Source organism: Neophocaena asiaeorientalis, unplaced genomic scaffold (genome assembly GCF_003031525.2).
Source record: "Neophocaena asiaeorientalis asiaeorientalis breed wild unplaced genomic scaffold, Neophocaena_asiaeorientalis_V1.1 scaffold96, whole genome shotgun sequence".
Taxonomy (NCBI): domain Eukaryota; kingdom Metazoa; phylum Chordata; class Mammalia; order Artiodactyla; family Phocoenidae; genus Neophocaena; species Neophocaena asiaeorientalis.
In genome coordinates, this window is record NW_020175831.1 from 5177838 (window position 1) to 5193893 (window position 16056).

General features: G+C 40.3%; 1 protein-coding gene across 1 annotated transcript in view; it reads right to left on the reverse strand.

The window, feature by feature from the left end:
• The window catches only part of PDE11A (phosphodiesterase 11A), a 406648-nt gene that overhangs the window by 69394 nt on the left and 321198 nt on the right, over positions 1 to 16056 (reverse strand). Inside the window, exons 12-13 of the mRNA XM_024732913.1 lie at positions 15740 to 15847; positions 1505 to 1614 (exon numbers count right to left, since the gene is read on the reverse strand). Of these exons, the coding sequence (XP_024588681.1) occupies positions 1505 to 1614; positions 15740 to 15847 (218 nt within the window). The remainder of the gene's footprint in view (positions 1 to 1504; positions 1615 to 15739; positions 15848 to 16056) is intronic.

Below are 16056 nucleotides of genomic sequence, written 5' to 3' on the forward strand. Positions count from 1 at the left end.
GGGGCCAGACAGATAAGTTTGTTCGTGGCAGGGGAGGAAATTGAGGGAGTTCTCGATTGATGGCCTCAATTTTCTCAGTGAAGGAGGAAGCAAGGTGATCTGCTGAGTGGCGCGGGGGAGGGGGGTAGAATGGGAGGTGGTTTAGGAAGAGAGAACATTTGGTACCTATAACCGCTGACAACAGTGGGGGATGGAACCGGCTAGGGACCCAGAAAGATTGGTGGGGAGTACTGAGCACCTAGCCAAGTTGGGAGAATATATATTGGGTATGCCCTAAACTCACAACTGTGACACTTTCTCCCAAAGCCTTTAAAAGTCTAGACAGAAGAGCAAGAAATTAAATTGCTAGATTGAGCCAGGGCTGAGTTTTTGCAGAGTGACTGTCACAGAAAGGTAAGAGGGTCAAGAAATTATAGGACATGGAGAAGAGCAGTTTGAAGTGATGGGCTACTGCATTCAAGGCAGATAGAGGGACACAAAATCAACATTCATCTGCGAGATCAGGAGCAAATAGAAGGGCCCAGGACCCCAAGGCCTCAGTAGGTAGGTGTTTTGGGGAACAAAACAAGTGACGAGCTGAAAGGTACCAGCTGACACACAGTGGGCTGCTGGGGTTTCAGATTATAGAGGCAGACCTGCTCCACAGGCTTGGAAATTGGTCATCTGACAGCTGATCTTACCTCTTTCTTGAAGTTTTCCTTAGTCCCTCCATCCCCAAACGTTTTTCTCTAGCCTCTGAAGTCTCATATCAATTTGTTTGCAGACAGGTAGCAAAAAGCACATTAAACTGTAACCTCAATATGAGAGCCAGGAGACCTGGGTTTTGGTCTTATCTCCAGCACCCATAAGTTCTGTAGCCTTGGCCACATTGTGAGCCACCAAGCAATGGCTATCTGGACCAGTCCTACTTGCTTAAGGACAGATTATTTTGTCCATGAGCATTACGTGCCTCACATCACCTGCATTGGTGGAATTCCTTTGTTTGTTTCCCACCGTTCTGTAGGATGAGGCCTGGCAGGACCAGGGACCCTCTGCCTTCTGTGTCACTCTATTTCACTGTGGTTTCTACATACCCAACATCAAAAGAACCTGGAAGAAATTCTATTGAGGAAGGAAGAGATCTTTTGCTTCATAAAATTTCAACTTTTATTTTAATAGTCTCAAAACCAGCTTGCAAGAGTAGCAAATCCAAGAAACTTATAATGCCATGAAGGCAGACATTCTGGGAGAAAAAAAAATAGACCTTTTAAAATCTGAGCTTTGTTATCTGACTGAGGTCAGCAGAGACAGACCAAATCAACAAGCATGACATGAAGGGCAAATTTGCAATTAAAAGAAGAATAGGAATTATAAAGATGGATGAGCCCCGTTGACACACGCACCCAAGCCTGCGTGGCCTTGGCCTCGGATGCCAGAAATTAATGCTTTACTCTTTAGCATTCGTCACCTTTGGCTCATAACAGAAAGGCAAATGCATTAAAATAACAACAATTAGAACACTTACTTAGCTTGGAAGGCATTGTTGGTTCCCCTGTGGTCGAGGTCATGACACAGGCATCCCACAATCACCGCTAAAATTTCCACCTCGGTCAGAATCTCTTGAAACCCGGCGGTCTGGGAAGATGGGAAAACGGCAAGAGTCACTGCTCAGGGCAGGCAGGATGGATAAGGCTCGTCTGCTGAGCAGCCATCAGCTCTGTTTTCATACCCACGTCATTCAAGGGAATGATTAACTGCCACCCCTTGTGGGTGAGTTGGGTGGTCAGTTGCACAGCCCAGGGTCCCCAAGGTGATGAATTAGCTTCACTGGCTGGCACACCAGGACAGAGTTCAGACTCTTTTGTTCCCTCTTTGAAGAAGAGGCTGTGCTGTCCAGATACAGTGACAGTTTGGCAAAGGCCCAGAGCAAAATGCGTTTTGTGATTCAACATTTCAAAATGATGAGCGTCTAGGGGTAGGGGGGAGAAGGGGCTGTGAATTTAGAGAATGCTATATCCACCAGATGCCATTCAAATGAAAGCAGGCAAAAGAAAACCCCCCTTTAAAACATATATATATTTAAAAAAGCAACTTAGAAGTACTCAAACTATTACATGATGATATCTTAGCAGTTATCTTGTAAAAATCTTAATTCATATTAGCTTGGAGGACAGATTAAATTTATACGGATAGCAAGGCAGTGAGTGTCTTGAAAACTAGAATTTGGCAGAGGATTAGGCAACCTAGAATGAGGATCAGGTGCAGTATCCATTACATGGAATACTTTTTCTATTACCCTCTGGTAGCTTGCTCATGAAATGCATAGGTGTGGTGTAATATCTTTGGGGAGCAGTGTGATGTAATTATATAATCAGGAGCCAAAATGGTTCTCTGGTTCCTGCTGTCCTTTCATTAGTTTAGAAGAGAAAGTGAACTTATGGAAAAGCAGGTCTATGTATTTTCTTGATCTAAGGCCTTTATGTCTCCCCCTTTTACTTTGTAAGTCTCCCATTTCATTACTTGTTAAAATCTTTATCAGAGGGCAGGAGGAGGGGAAAGGTAGAGTTCAAATTGCTTCCCTTTGCCCGCGTGTTTTTTCTCCACATCTAGTATCACTAGCTAGTATCCTAAGGCACTTCTCTTAGAGCAATAAACACTTTGTTTTTTAGTTAATTATGTTTTTATTGCAGAAATAACTGAATGATAAAGTTTCTGTGTTGACAATTTTAAAAGACTGAGTCGGGTCCACTGATACACTTAGAAATATGTATAATTTCATTTGCATAGCAAATGGGAATGTTAATAAATTATCTGGGGAGGATAAAGTAGCCCATATTAAAGCTGTGTTTGCCCTTCATTTTAAAATTTGGAGCTGGCTGTTGGCTTTAAGTTAATTTTATTCTATTTAAGACATTACCTGTAATAGTTTTTAAAAATTCAAGTTGTAGTAAGAGACTTAGAACCAAAAACAATGGTCCCTCATCCTTCCCCTATCATGATTCCCAAAGACAACCACCTTCAGTTTTCTTTTTTATCTAATTTGGTAGGTATTTTCCTCCATATTTCTGTATAATAGACACATATTATTAGCACTTGGTTATTCATCCTTCCTGTGTGCCCAACACTGTCCTAAAAGAATTACAACCGTTTAACTTACTTAATTCTCATAACAGACCTGTGATGTAGGAATTTTATTATCCACCAGTTCAGATGAGGTAACTGAGGCACAAAGAAACTTATGTGCCCTGGGTCTCAGACAGTGCCTACCTGATTGTCACTCTAAATATTATTTGCTGTGGAGCCAGTTAGGTATCCAATTATTGTTTCCTTTGTTATGTAAATGTTTTCATTTCCTGGAGTTAAGATTTCTTTGAACATCTAAGTCGACTCACATCCTGTACAACTCTCCAGTCACACCTTTTATTAGATCCCTTCCTGTCCCAGGGACTCCCTGCTTTGGCCTGCTGCTGTTCTTTGGTCTGGATTCTCTGTCTGCTGTCAGCTTCTCCCTCCTGGGGTTGGTCTCTTATCTCCTGCATCCCACATCTCTCTCTTTCCTTGTTTTTCTCTCTCAGTTTGCAGGAACACATCTGCCAGTGGCTTCATGAGAAAGGGTGTTAATATTTCTTTTACACCTAGGAAGTTGATTTTTTTGAGGCTTTGCATGACTGAAATGTCTTTAATCTATTCTTCTACTCAATTGTTGGCTTGCCTAACAATTCTGGGTTGCAACATTTTCAGTCAGAATTTCGAAGGGCTGCTCTATTGTTTCCTAACTTCCAAAGTTGCTTTTGGGAAGTATAAATCATTCTTATTCCTAATCCTTTGAATGGTACTTGATCTTCTCTCTTTTAGAATCCTCTATGCCTGGGGTTTGCCAGTTTCACAAAAATCTGCTTTGGTTTGGGACTTTTTCCCCATCACTGCTTGATAAACGCTTTCAATCTGAAGGCTCATTGTCTTCAGTATAATGTTCTTGTAATCTTTTTTTTCTTAATAATTTCTACTTCACTATTTTTTCTGTCCTATTTGGCGCTACAATTGGTTGGAAATTGGATTTCTTGTATTGATTTCCTTCTTTTCTTTTTTTTTTTTTAAACATCTTTATTGGAGTATAATTGCTTTACAATGGTGTGTTAGTTTCTGCTTTATAACAAAGTGAATCAGTTATACATATACATATGTTCCCATATCTCTTCCCTCTTGTGTCTCCCTCCCTCCCGCCCTCCCTATCCCATCAATGGACACTTAGGTTGCTTCCATGTCCTGGCTATTGTAAATAGAGCTGCAATGAACACTGTGGTACAATTTCCTTATTTTCTTGTCTCTTCTTTCCCATTGCCCATATTGACTTTTCTCCCCTTACTTTCCAGGAATAATAATATTTTAAATTTATAAGCATTTTCCTGTCTGCTGCTCCTTTTCTAATAGCATGCTATTCTTCTCTCATGGATGCACTATGGTTTCTTTTTCTTTCTTTTTTTTTTTTTTTGCGGTATGCGGGCCTCTCACTGTTGTGGCCTCTCCCGTTGTGGAGCACAGGCTCCGGACACGCAGGCTCAGTGGCCATGGCTACGGGCCCAGCCGCTCCGCGGCATGTGGGATCTTCCCGGACCAGGGCACGAACCCGTGTCCCCTGCATCGGCAGGTGGACTCTCAACCACTGTGCCACCAGGGAAGCCCTGGTCTCTTCTTTTGAGGATATTAATTATAATTCCTTGAAATTCTCTTCTGTTCCCTGAATTGTCTGTTTCCTCTGAACTCCTTGTCTCTGTATTTGGTGGTTTCCTCAAATGCCTGATATCCTTGGTAGTCTACTTACTCATGGAAGAGTAAAGCATTGCTACGCTCGCCACACATGCACACTTGGGGATGGTGTCTGTAGATGGCAAACCTCATCCCAGGGTGAGCACACGGCCAGCTGGTCCTGCTGCAGGTCCCCATGTGTCAGTATCTAAACTCACTTCCTCTGGACTTTCCAATCTCGTGCTTGGTAATGGCGTGAGCACAGGTGTTGGCATTCTGAGAAAAGAGTATGTAGCTTCTCACCTTTGAGGATATAGACTTTCACTTCATTCTCTTACTTTCAAAGTGCAGCTCACGCTAACTTTTCTTTAACTGGTATCCCCAAGTCTGGGGTTCAGTTTCTTCGGCAAATACGCTGGCTTCCTGAATAGATGGGGGGAGAGTAGTTCTCTGACTACATGGAGAGGGGATGGAGACTTGGGGACTCAGTGTTTTCATTACCCCCTCCCTCCTGCTCGCCCCATGTTTGTGGTATCTGATGCCTCTGGTTCTTGTTCTGGTTCTTGTGCTTTGACAGCTCCTGGGGGGACATTGTTTCTCAGGTGTACCCCTTCCTCCACTCTCTCCCCCTGAAGGCACTTGGGTTGGACCTTCCTTTTCTTTGTTAATCTACGAACCATCCTCCCTCTTGTTCTCCTTGTTGTTTTGGGATAATTTTTGAAAGGATGAGGGGATATAAATGTCTTTCTCTGTCATTTCTGTCACCTTGAAAAGGTAAGTCAGTTTCGTTGGGTTTGGATCTTGCTACTACTAAGTAAATCCTAAAAGTCCCTCAAGTATGAAATAATTATCCGTGATACTCTGGAAATCAGTGTTGTAAACACAATGACAATGCACTGAAATTTAGAGAGATTGCTGCCTGTGAAAATGCTACTGTTTAGAACTAGCTGATGAATTAGAACAGTAAGAATAGAGGTGGGATAATGTCAAAATAAGGTAATTCAGCTAGAAATTTAATTGGAAGATAAAATCGAATGCCATCTAATAGACTCACGTTCAGAATCCCGAATCACTGTTACGCCATTGGTTATCACGCATTGTATGATATGATGGACTATGTTTTGCTGTAAAGTTCTATGCAGCCACTCCTGCCACCCCCACTACCCCGTCCCTTCTTGGAAACCCAGCAACTAGCTCTTAAACTATTTGTATCATCGATACTTTTGAGAGTTTAATAAAAGCCACGGACCTTCTCCTCCGAAATTACTCTATGATTTTATGGTGTTCAAAGAACATGGAGCCCACCCCTGGATCCTTGGAATAAAGAATACCTGAAGTACAGCACACACACCATCACACGAAACATATTTACCTCTCTTGACTGTGGTGCCTGAGTTACTGAAGCAGCACCTATCTCTTGACTGTGACTTAAAGCTGCCTGGTAAGTGGTTTCTGAGAATCGTCATGCCTGAAAAGTATCCACCTGCCACTAAGTGTCCCTTTGCCCCTCCCCACCTTCATCCACCTTCTTTCTAGTCCTATCCATTCTGACCTACACTTTACACACACTGAGGAGAAAAAGTCAACTGCCACTGAAGACAATATACTTTCAAAAGAGAACAGAGTGGCAGTAGGAAGTATATTTTAATGTGTTTCTCCTATGCTTAATTCTATTTTATTTTCAAATAAAATGATATATTTGCTGCTCCTGATCCAATAATTATGGGTTTTATTGACCACTACTTTATTCTATCCTCTCACCTGTATTCCCCCATGGTCCATATCAGAAATATATAGGTATATGGTAAAGCAGTGAATACCATATACCTAAGTAAAGAGATAGCCATGGCATATAGAGCTAGTTCCCATGTCACCCTCTCCAGAAAAGCCTGTGACTACCCTCTGAGCAGGTCTCCTGTGACAGTCCTTCACTGGGTTAAATGTATACTGGGATAACCTTATTCCCAGCCATTAGAGCATATAATCACTGGAACGCCAAAGGACCCAAACAATAAGACTGATTTGAAGGGTTTCTTAAACTACCCAGTAGTTTCCTGTCACTTAGTCAACATAAAATTTAACCAGTGAGGATGTGCATCAAAATATTACCAGTAGTGGGATCACAGATGACTTAAAATTTTTTCCTTTGTGCCCAAAATTTCCATAAAGAATGTTTATTCATTAGAATACATATACATTATATGTGTGTAGGTAAATTCTTTTTTGTTTTAGAAGTAAGCCCGTGTTTCATCAACATGTCCTACCTTGGAATAAAACAGTGACATCCTGAAAAGTGTCCATTCATTCATTTATTCATTGAGCAAATGTTGATTCAGCATTTACTCCAGTGCAGGCTGGAACAGAGAGCTAAGGAAGACAGGTGCATCTGGCCCTTGTTGCGCATATAGTCTGGTCATGCCTTGTGCCAACCAGAACAGTGCCATGGAGCACCCTTTTCTAGTGAGAAACTCTCCCAACATCAGTTGCAATTTGTCGCAGAAAGTGATGGTGAGAATGGCTAGCTCCTGCTTTGTTTCTGGAGACAGTGCATCATGGTCTGCACGCCCGTTGTCATGTATGCAGCTACAGTGCGGGAATCTGAGAAACTGATGCCAGAAATTCTTCACGTTTCTTTTTGAACTTGGCTATCAGAGGTACTGAATGACGAGGAATTTCCTGGATAATCCTGTTGATTCTGAGATCTGGCAGATGGCAGACTAAGAGGGAGAGAATCCGGTGATATACTGGAAATTCCTAACGGTCCCAGAAATTCCAAACCGAAAAAGGTCCTTGGCTCCAAATGCTCCTCCATGGATGCTGGCAGCCGGCACTGCAGTGGAGGCTTCCACGGATTGGCTGAGGTTAAGAGAGAGCATGATGGGCTTTTGCAGAGCTTTTCTTCTCCCCTTCATCTTTCTCTTTCCTTGGATTAGAAGAGCAAAGAAGACTGCTCAGACCATTCCAAGAGGTTTGGAAGAACATAGTTTCTCAAGGAAGTGCCTTCTCTAGAAGAATCTGCACACCATATCCCTAATCGTGTCATCATGTCTCAACTGATCTAAACATGACTTCATACCTTAGAAGTGATGTGAGCTTGGGGCTGAAAGGTAGCATTTAGAGAAGCATCATTTAATTCCTGGTGTTTCTTAATTTCTGGTATGCAGTGTTGCAGGGGCCCTGTCTGGGCCTTTGTTTGGTATATTATTAAAATCAAATTTACTGTAGCCAAATAATGCTCGTTGAGGGTTTCATTGTAAATGCCACATACAAAGTGTGTTGGTCTTCTAAAGAAAGTCCCAAACTACAATGCCGATGGCTGGTCCAGCTGTGCTAGGCCATCCTTCACATGCAGTGTCTATCAGTGAAACTTAGATCTCCTAACAAGGACGGAAGGTTCTGTGAGAAGGGTGCCTCCGTCACCCTCCCAACTCAGCCCATATCCCAGCTGACTGGATCAGAGTGGATCAGAGTAGTAAGAGCATTAAGCCCGCAAGTTTGGGCTTCACGGGCATTTACAGCAAGTCCAGCGTGCTTTATTTTGGGATCTATTTTTTTGCTTCAAGATGGAATGGCCACCTCTCAACATGTAAATCCTGGGGGCAGGCTGATGGATACCAACCTATTCAATTTGCTCCAAAGCAGTGATTTTAGGCAGAGGACTTTCTCAAGCTTTAAGATAGAAGTAGATTTCATTTGCTTACCAAGAGTGCTACGAACAAATTTATGCTTAATGCCATATCCTATCTTCCTTTTAAAAAAGATCCTGTCTTTGCCAACCAGAGATAGTGGGTAATGAAAACACAAGGGGGAGAAGAACAGATATTCACACAAGCGCAACCTTCCATTGCAGGAAAAAACCCTACTGGACAAACCATAGCATCTAGATTTAACGGTCATACTCCCTTGGTGTTTACAGATATGTTTGTCTGCCAATATTTGGGTCTGCTAGGCTGAAAACAAGGCACTTCAGTCCCATTTTCAGGTCCAGACACCAGAACCTTACCAGCTGTTAGGGGACCACCAACCACCAGCACCATGTTTACATGTCTCCTTCACAAAAGCATGCGATAACAACACAAACCAGTTGTAGTCTCTCTGATTTCCACAGGAGTCGGATAGTTTTGATCAAATTTGCTTCTCTTTCTTCTCAAGATATTAGTCAATTATTGATTTGGCATTAATTAAATACTGATTTAAGTCCACAATAATCCTTTCCTTATCAAGCTCAGAGTTGGGAAGACCTTACAGTCTACACTTACGTACTTTCTTTTACAATCAGAAGCTCCTGAAGGCACTTATTATCAAATTGCAAAACCTATGTCATGTTTTGGACATAACTTGTCTCTGATTCTCAAATGATATTGCAAATGCTTGTAAGTCTCAGAATGGCAAGGCAGCAAAACTGGTACAAGTATGTATGTTTGAGTAGATGATGCATGAATTATAAAAAATGAATTGATTGTAATCAATTTTATTTAGTTATTTTTTAACCACCTCCTTGACTTAATTTCTAACCTACTTGTTACCCTAATTTTATAAAATCATCTATTTTGTAAAGTTAAAAGCATATGAAAAATAGAATTCTGTATTGAGCCCCCATGTACTCATTACCTAACTTCAGGAGGAAGCCATGTTCCGCTGTCTTGTTTCAGCTACCTCTTCACATGCACGGTTTTGTTTGTTTGCTAGAATATTTCAAGGCAAACCTCTGGCATCTGTCAATACTCTATTTCATTCTCAAGAGGTCTTGATGTGGTCAAATAAAAATCGGTCAATATATCTCTGCTCTCATATTTCGATAAAATGTGTGAAAACAAATACAAACAGTAAAAGGAAAATTTCAGAGTAACTATCTTAAGACTTTAAAAATTGAGGTTTTTCCTTCAATTTAGATAATACAAAAAACAAAGCTACATGTATGTAGCATGCATACTGTATTTCAAAAAGAGACAAAAGAAAAACCATATTAGATTCTTAAGGACTCAGTTTGTAATACTAAGAATATATGCGCTTTATGATTTTTTGGATAAAGATAGCATGTTTTTTCACGTTTAGCAATATGGTTTATATTTTATGATAAATTGCGAGTGAATTGAATATAACATGCGATGTGTGAGCACAGAAAATGAAGCACATCACCTGGTGCACATTAATTGTGCAGACAGACTGTCCTCTCCAGGTGCCACAAAAAAGCGAGGTTGATGAATTTCAAGAATATGAGGCCTCTTCAAAACTTACCCAAATTTTTATTACGCATCATTGAGCTAAAATTAAACACGAGACTAGTGAAAAAAAACTTAAAAGTTCCCAGCTTGACACCCTTAGGTGCCAAGTTTCAGCCTCAAGAAGGTGCCGCTACTAAGTCATAAACCATGAAAAATGACTGGGGCTCTACTCCTGGGTCTCCCTGACCTGGAGGATTTGGCTGGCATCATAAAATACAGAGTGACAGATTAAGCAGTTTACCAACACTGTAAAAATCTCAGGAATAAATTCACTGTAATCAAAAATCCTATATTGTAACTAGGCAGCCCCAGCCCTGAAACCACATACATTTCCTGACAAGCCTGTGTCCATGGACAAGAGCTTATATTCTCCCCGAAACAACGGCACGATTATGTTCATACACTTTTACAGTTTATGTGTCCTAAGAAAAATACTCAGCTCTGGCTGATGGTGCGGGAGAATTTATTTTCACTAGAAAGGGAATGACCCATAACTCACGAATGGCAGCGCTTAAAGTGAGTTATGGAGGGTACTCTCCTGTGTGAGGAAATGGATTGCATTATCCTTCTGCCCAATTGTTTGTTTGATTATTAGCACACCAGGTTCTTAAGTATGTGCGGCTTTGCCTTTTTCCTTTTGTAAAATAAGTGTGGAAAAAGGGAATGTCAGCTAGAAGCATGGGGTACCTCACTGGAGCTCTGAGAGGTGGCCAGAGAGAATAAAAATAGAACCCTTCTTAAATGATTAAAAGCCAGAGTCTTAAATGTAATTTAAACACAGTATTCAAATTGATTAGCTCCACAGTGCCCAGTGCTGGTATTCTGCAAAAGCATTAAAAACCACTCCTTTCCTAAATTAAAAATTTGCCTTCTTTGAAGTTACATTGGAATTCAAGATATACCTACATGATGATTAAAGAATTGGTATTTCTTACATACAGATTTTATTGTATTATTCTGATAATGCTGCTATTTATTTTAAAGTAAATATAACTAGTTACTACTTACAAGGAAATGCGATGTAAAGTGATGTTTGATGATAATAAATACGATTATTGTTTGTTACTTTGTTACTGTGAGTTACAGAACAAGACCGTAGATCTCTTTGTACCTTCCAACATTAGGATCTACAAAGAAACTAGATTTCCGTCAAGATTAGGATCCTGGTTATTGAGCAACAATATTTTATTTGAAAATTCAACTGGTTCTGTCCTTCTCTGGGTTGGAAGGGGAGGGAGAATTACAACTGTGCTTCTAAGATCTCCTTCCAGAAGGAATTTTCTACCTCAAAAATCAAGGACTTCAACGCAAACGGCAGACAAAGGATAGCACATTATCCTCAAGCTAGTGAACAGGAAGGATTTTTCTTCCTAAACGTCCCTTCTGCTCTGTAGTTTGAATTATCAATAAAACGACTTGGCTTATCTCTGAAAATAACCTTGTTGACAACCCAAATATGGACTTAAACGCGCTACCTCCACATTTAAGATTTAAGAAGCCCCCAGTAAATGTCAGGAGGTGTCAATGTGTTTGCTGCGATACTTGGTTATTATTAGTGTTTAACTGCAATTCCCAACCAGCACCAGGCCGCCAGCACCATCATAAATTTTAATGTGATCATGTGCTCATCTCTTTTCATATCCAGTGAATTCTACAAGATCATAATATTCTATATGAACCCCAGCTGAACCTTAGTGTGATAGGAAGAAAGAACAAGATTTCTAGCAATGATAGCTGTTCATCATTTTATAGTTTTTTGAAAAACTGGACACTGAGCAGCACGGGTCCCTGAATAATATGACCCTAAACTGAATCCACTCATTCAGCGAATCTTTATTGAGCCCTACAGGATACTGGGCATGGCCCAAAGTGCTAATGAGTACATTTACGGGATAGTGAAGAATACTGACTCTTAAGGAAACCTGCTTTTCCCCCTGGAAAATCTGTCAGAGCTCATACATCATTTATAAAACCGAAAAACGCCCCTGCAACCTTGGCATCACCACATGCCTTTTTATTTGACAGAATACAAACAAAAGCGTGGTCGGTTCCTGTATCTGGTCTACATTGTGCATGTAAGAAATGTGCTTATCGTCTTTCACTATGTATGTGCTTGCTGGAATATTTATTCTACAAGCTTCTATAAATAAAGAAAATTTGTATAATTATTCTTGATCTATCTGCAGTTTTTATTCCCTGTTTTAACCACAAATAGTAACTGGCACTGCAGACTGCATTTATCCAAGGAATTAAAAATATTTGGTAAATTTTAACTACCTAAATATCTCTTTAGAAGCAAAGAATAAGATTGAAGCTTTCATTTTAATATTTGGAATCTCAGGCCAGAGGCTTGTAATAATTTAATAAGTCATTAACAGGATTCCCAGTGAACTAAATTTCCACCGTTTATACATCAAATTGCCTATCCTACAATGCAGTTTGTTCTTTTTCTTTTTAATTTCTAAAGGAACAAAACCTCTTTGTTACCTAGACATGAGGTGGAATACTTTTGCAAAACATGATTCTGAATGAATGAATTCATTCATTCATGAATAACTTTATATTCTGTGTCTGAAATTATTTTAGGGTTAAAGGTTGGGAAGCCGGTTCTTATATGTATAATTTGCTCTGTTGTACATCGTGTCATAGTTTGTTCATCAATGACACACAAATGTGCATCTTCCCATTCCCAGAGACAATGGGCTTGGAAAAATACACACCCACAGATGTTAGACACATGGAGAGTGCCATATTATTCACACTAATAGCTCTGTGGGCAAGGAGGCAGCCCTAATACAGGTCCATCTTGATAGGAGGGGCTCTTTTTGGCACACTGGCTTTGTTGGTGTCTCTTTTAAGAAAAGAGTGTGGCGTGTGTGTCTCAGTATTTCTTGCCTTAGAAGAAAAGAAGCATTTTCAGGGAATGTTGGTAAGGTTTCCGCCCCCCCACCCTTCTTTCCAGGCAACTGGCTGGGAAACTTTGCCTTGGAGTGCCATCTAGAGGAAAATTTCGTGCACATGCGCCATGCTTTCTTGGCTTTGTGACTCAGGCTGAATGAATGAATCCAGGGGTTAATGTATGATGATTTTTTACTTTCATTTTTTGGTTCTAACTCAACACATGCAAATGGAATATGGGATAACTAGAATGTAAATAAAATCACTGATGAGAACAAAACAGTGAAAGACCCTAACAGTCTTCAGGAGTACCTGAAGCATTAGTGCCCACTCATGGAGAAAAGTAGGTTATCATTTTGCCTACTTTGCCTACTGAGGTCGTATTCCAGAAGTTAGAATTGATGAGGGAATTAAGTTCACTTTTTCTTCCCTGATCAAGTAATATTTGTTATTTCTATAATTATTTTCTTAGTGAAAAAATTCTGATTGACCAGGCTGCCCATGGTCAAGTTGGAGAGGAGACTGCTTGTGTTAGGGACAAACAAAAGTTGACATTTTCAACCTACTGTAACCCTTAGTCAAGTTCAGCAACATTTAATGAGCAGAAAATAATATCTTCTCCAGATGTGGCTATTCTATTCAATGTGAGGGAGAAAAAAATAACATTCACCAATGTATTTTCCCCCAAGTCATGTTTTTATTTTGCAACCTCTGCCCACCCTACTCCCCAGCCCCACCCCCGACCAGGAGAACTTTAAGAGTGAATTCTTCTCTTTTTGAGCTAGTATTAATACGCAAACAAAACCCAGACTTTCTCAAACAGTGATACTCTTCAAGGTTGCTGAGCGGACTTGCAAAAACAACTATACCCTTGAAATATTTTGGCAGTAAGAGTACCTCCATTGTGGTTGACATAGTTTGAGAGTTCTGCTGTCTTCAATTTCTCGAAAAGGATCAAGATTGTCCATATTGTGGAAACATTTACCGAAGAAAACTGGGTGTGGATTCCATTTTCTCCTAAGTGTCCACCTGACCCCGAAGCTCTTGCCAGCTTCCCCCATCCCAACTATTTTAAGGCTTGTCGTAAAATCTATTTCTGCTTTTGACATCTCCAATCCTTTGCTGAACAAGGTTCCCGCTTACTTATTTTGGGAATTCACCACAAATCCATATGTTTTCCAAAATAACAGGTTAATAATTTCTTTATTAAATGTCCTCTGTGAGCCATGTACATAAACTCTACACACAGAAAGTTATTCCTTGTCTACTGAGATCTGATATGGAAAAGCAAGACGAAAGCGTTTTTGTTTTTGTTTTTTTCATGTAATTTTGGCACTTCAGCAATTAAGGCTCACAGCTCAAAGCATCTTCCTTCCTCACTTGGCTGCTTTCATGGTGTATGTTACAGCGAAATGGGGCCAGTCCAGTTTTTCCAGGTTATTCTCCTTGCTCCTTAAACAGTTAAGGACCCAAAAAACAAGTCCTTGAGTATAACAATGAAGACATTTTGGTCTCATCTTCTTATGCTACATGTGCATTTGAGTTCAAGTCAATCCAACACAAATTTGTTGAAAACCTACCAAGTACATGATTGAGTATAGGGTGCTGGTGATGCTCTCAACAGATAGATTAATTAAGATTATTGCAAGAACAACAAATTATCTCTTTAGCCTCAAGCTGCTTACTTTATAGGAGAATGAGAGATCTTTAACTTAAAATACACAGCAGAAAGAAAGATGTGTAGTACTAGACACAGTGCAGAGAAGTAAGTAATTACTGATGATTACTGAAATTATTGATGATTAATGGAAAGCAAAGACTTCACGGGAAAACTGGCATTAGATCAATGCCTTTTAAAGAATGAGTAAAATTTTAGTAGGTAGAGAAGTGGGCAGAATATTTCACGAGGAAGGAATGGAAGTCTTCCTTCATGTGGACCAAAGGAAAATGTCATTTGGAGTTCCTTCTTTTGGGTTTAAATTTTAATCTGGGTGCAAAGATGTAAGGTATTTGGATTTATGTTATGAGAATCCAAAATAGGTCTTCTCTTTTTTTGTGTGTGTGGTAAATATGTTTACACACACACATATGGGCACATATATATGTATATATCACCAGGAGGCCAAAGAAACCAATATATTTAAGCCAGAGACCATTTTACTTGATGATAGCTTAACAGTGTAAGTGCAAATAAAACCAAAACAAGTCTTATTTTTTGCCAGCAAATGGAGGTGAATATAGGATTTTGTTTCAGTCTTCGCCACAAACATTTCCTTTTAGATTAAATTCCAAGGCTTACGTCTGGCCAGCTGCCCTGGCTGTCTCCATTAAAACAGACTGGCCACCTTAACTGAGTTACGGCACCTGGAGCAAAGGTTTGAAGCCTAGTGTACCCCTAAACCCTGAGAGCATTCACTCCTACTCCTTCCTTCCCGGGACCTCCTTGGACCCTCTCTCAGATAAGCATCTCTCAGGATTCCCGTGTCCCTGGGGGTAATGTTCACACACCCCTTCTTTGGCTTTCTACCAGCCTAGAAAGTCTTATCCAGTGGATCTCTTTGTTTAGTCATTCATCCCCATATCCTCTGCAAAAAGATTGCTTTGAAAATCCAAGCATTTCTTTTGTTAAAAAAAACAGTTTCCCAAGATAAAACATTAAAAAGAGACTAAAGCAATCATTACAAGACTACACCTGCTTCAAGGTGTCAGAGATCTTACAGCCTTAAAGCTCAGAGATCATTGTGAAATATATACTCCCATCACCAGGGTAGGTAACTTCCAAAATAAAATAAGTCACAGGGCAATTTGTCAGAGAAATGGGAACGTGAAGGGGAAGCCTGTAGGTCCTCACAAATGACAGGTGACCTTCCATCATCACCGAACACACTTACAGTTAACATTGCGAACATCAGCTGGCACACGTTGAAGGCATGTCTCCAGTTGTGGTATAGAACCATCCGATAATTTTTCCTTACTGTCAGAAGCCACCTACACAGTGTCTGAAATGGGAAGGGAAAGGTTATGTCAGGAAGTTGTATGTATCTCCGGTGGACCATTACCAAAATGATGTCTTCTGTCTGAGTAATCCTCAACCATTGAAGTCCTGCCACAAGCATCTCACAGGATTCTCACGGTAATCCCACCAGGTGGGCAGGGAAAGTATTAACTTCCCCAATTTGTATGCGGGAAACCTGAGGCTCAAAGTGGC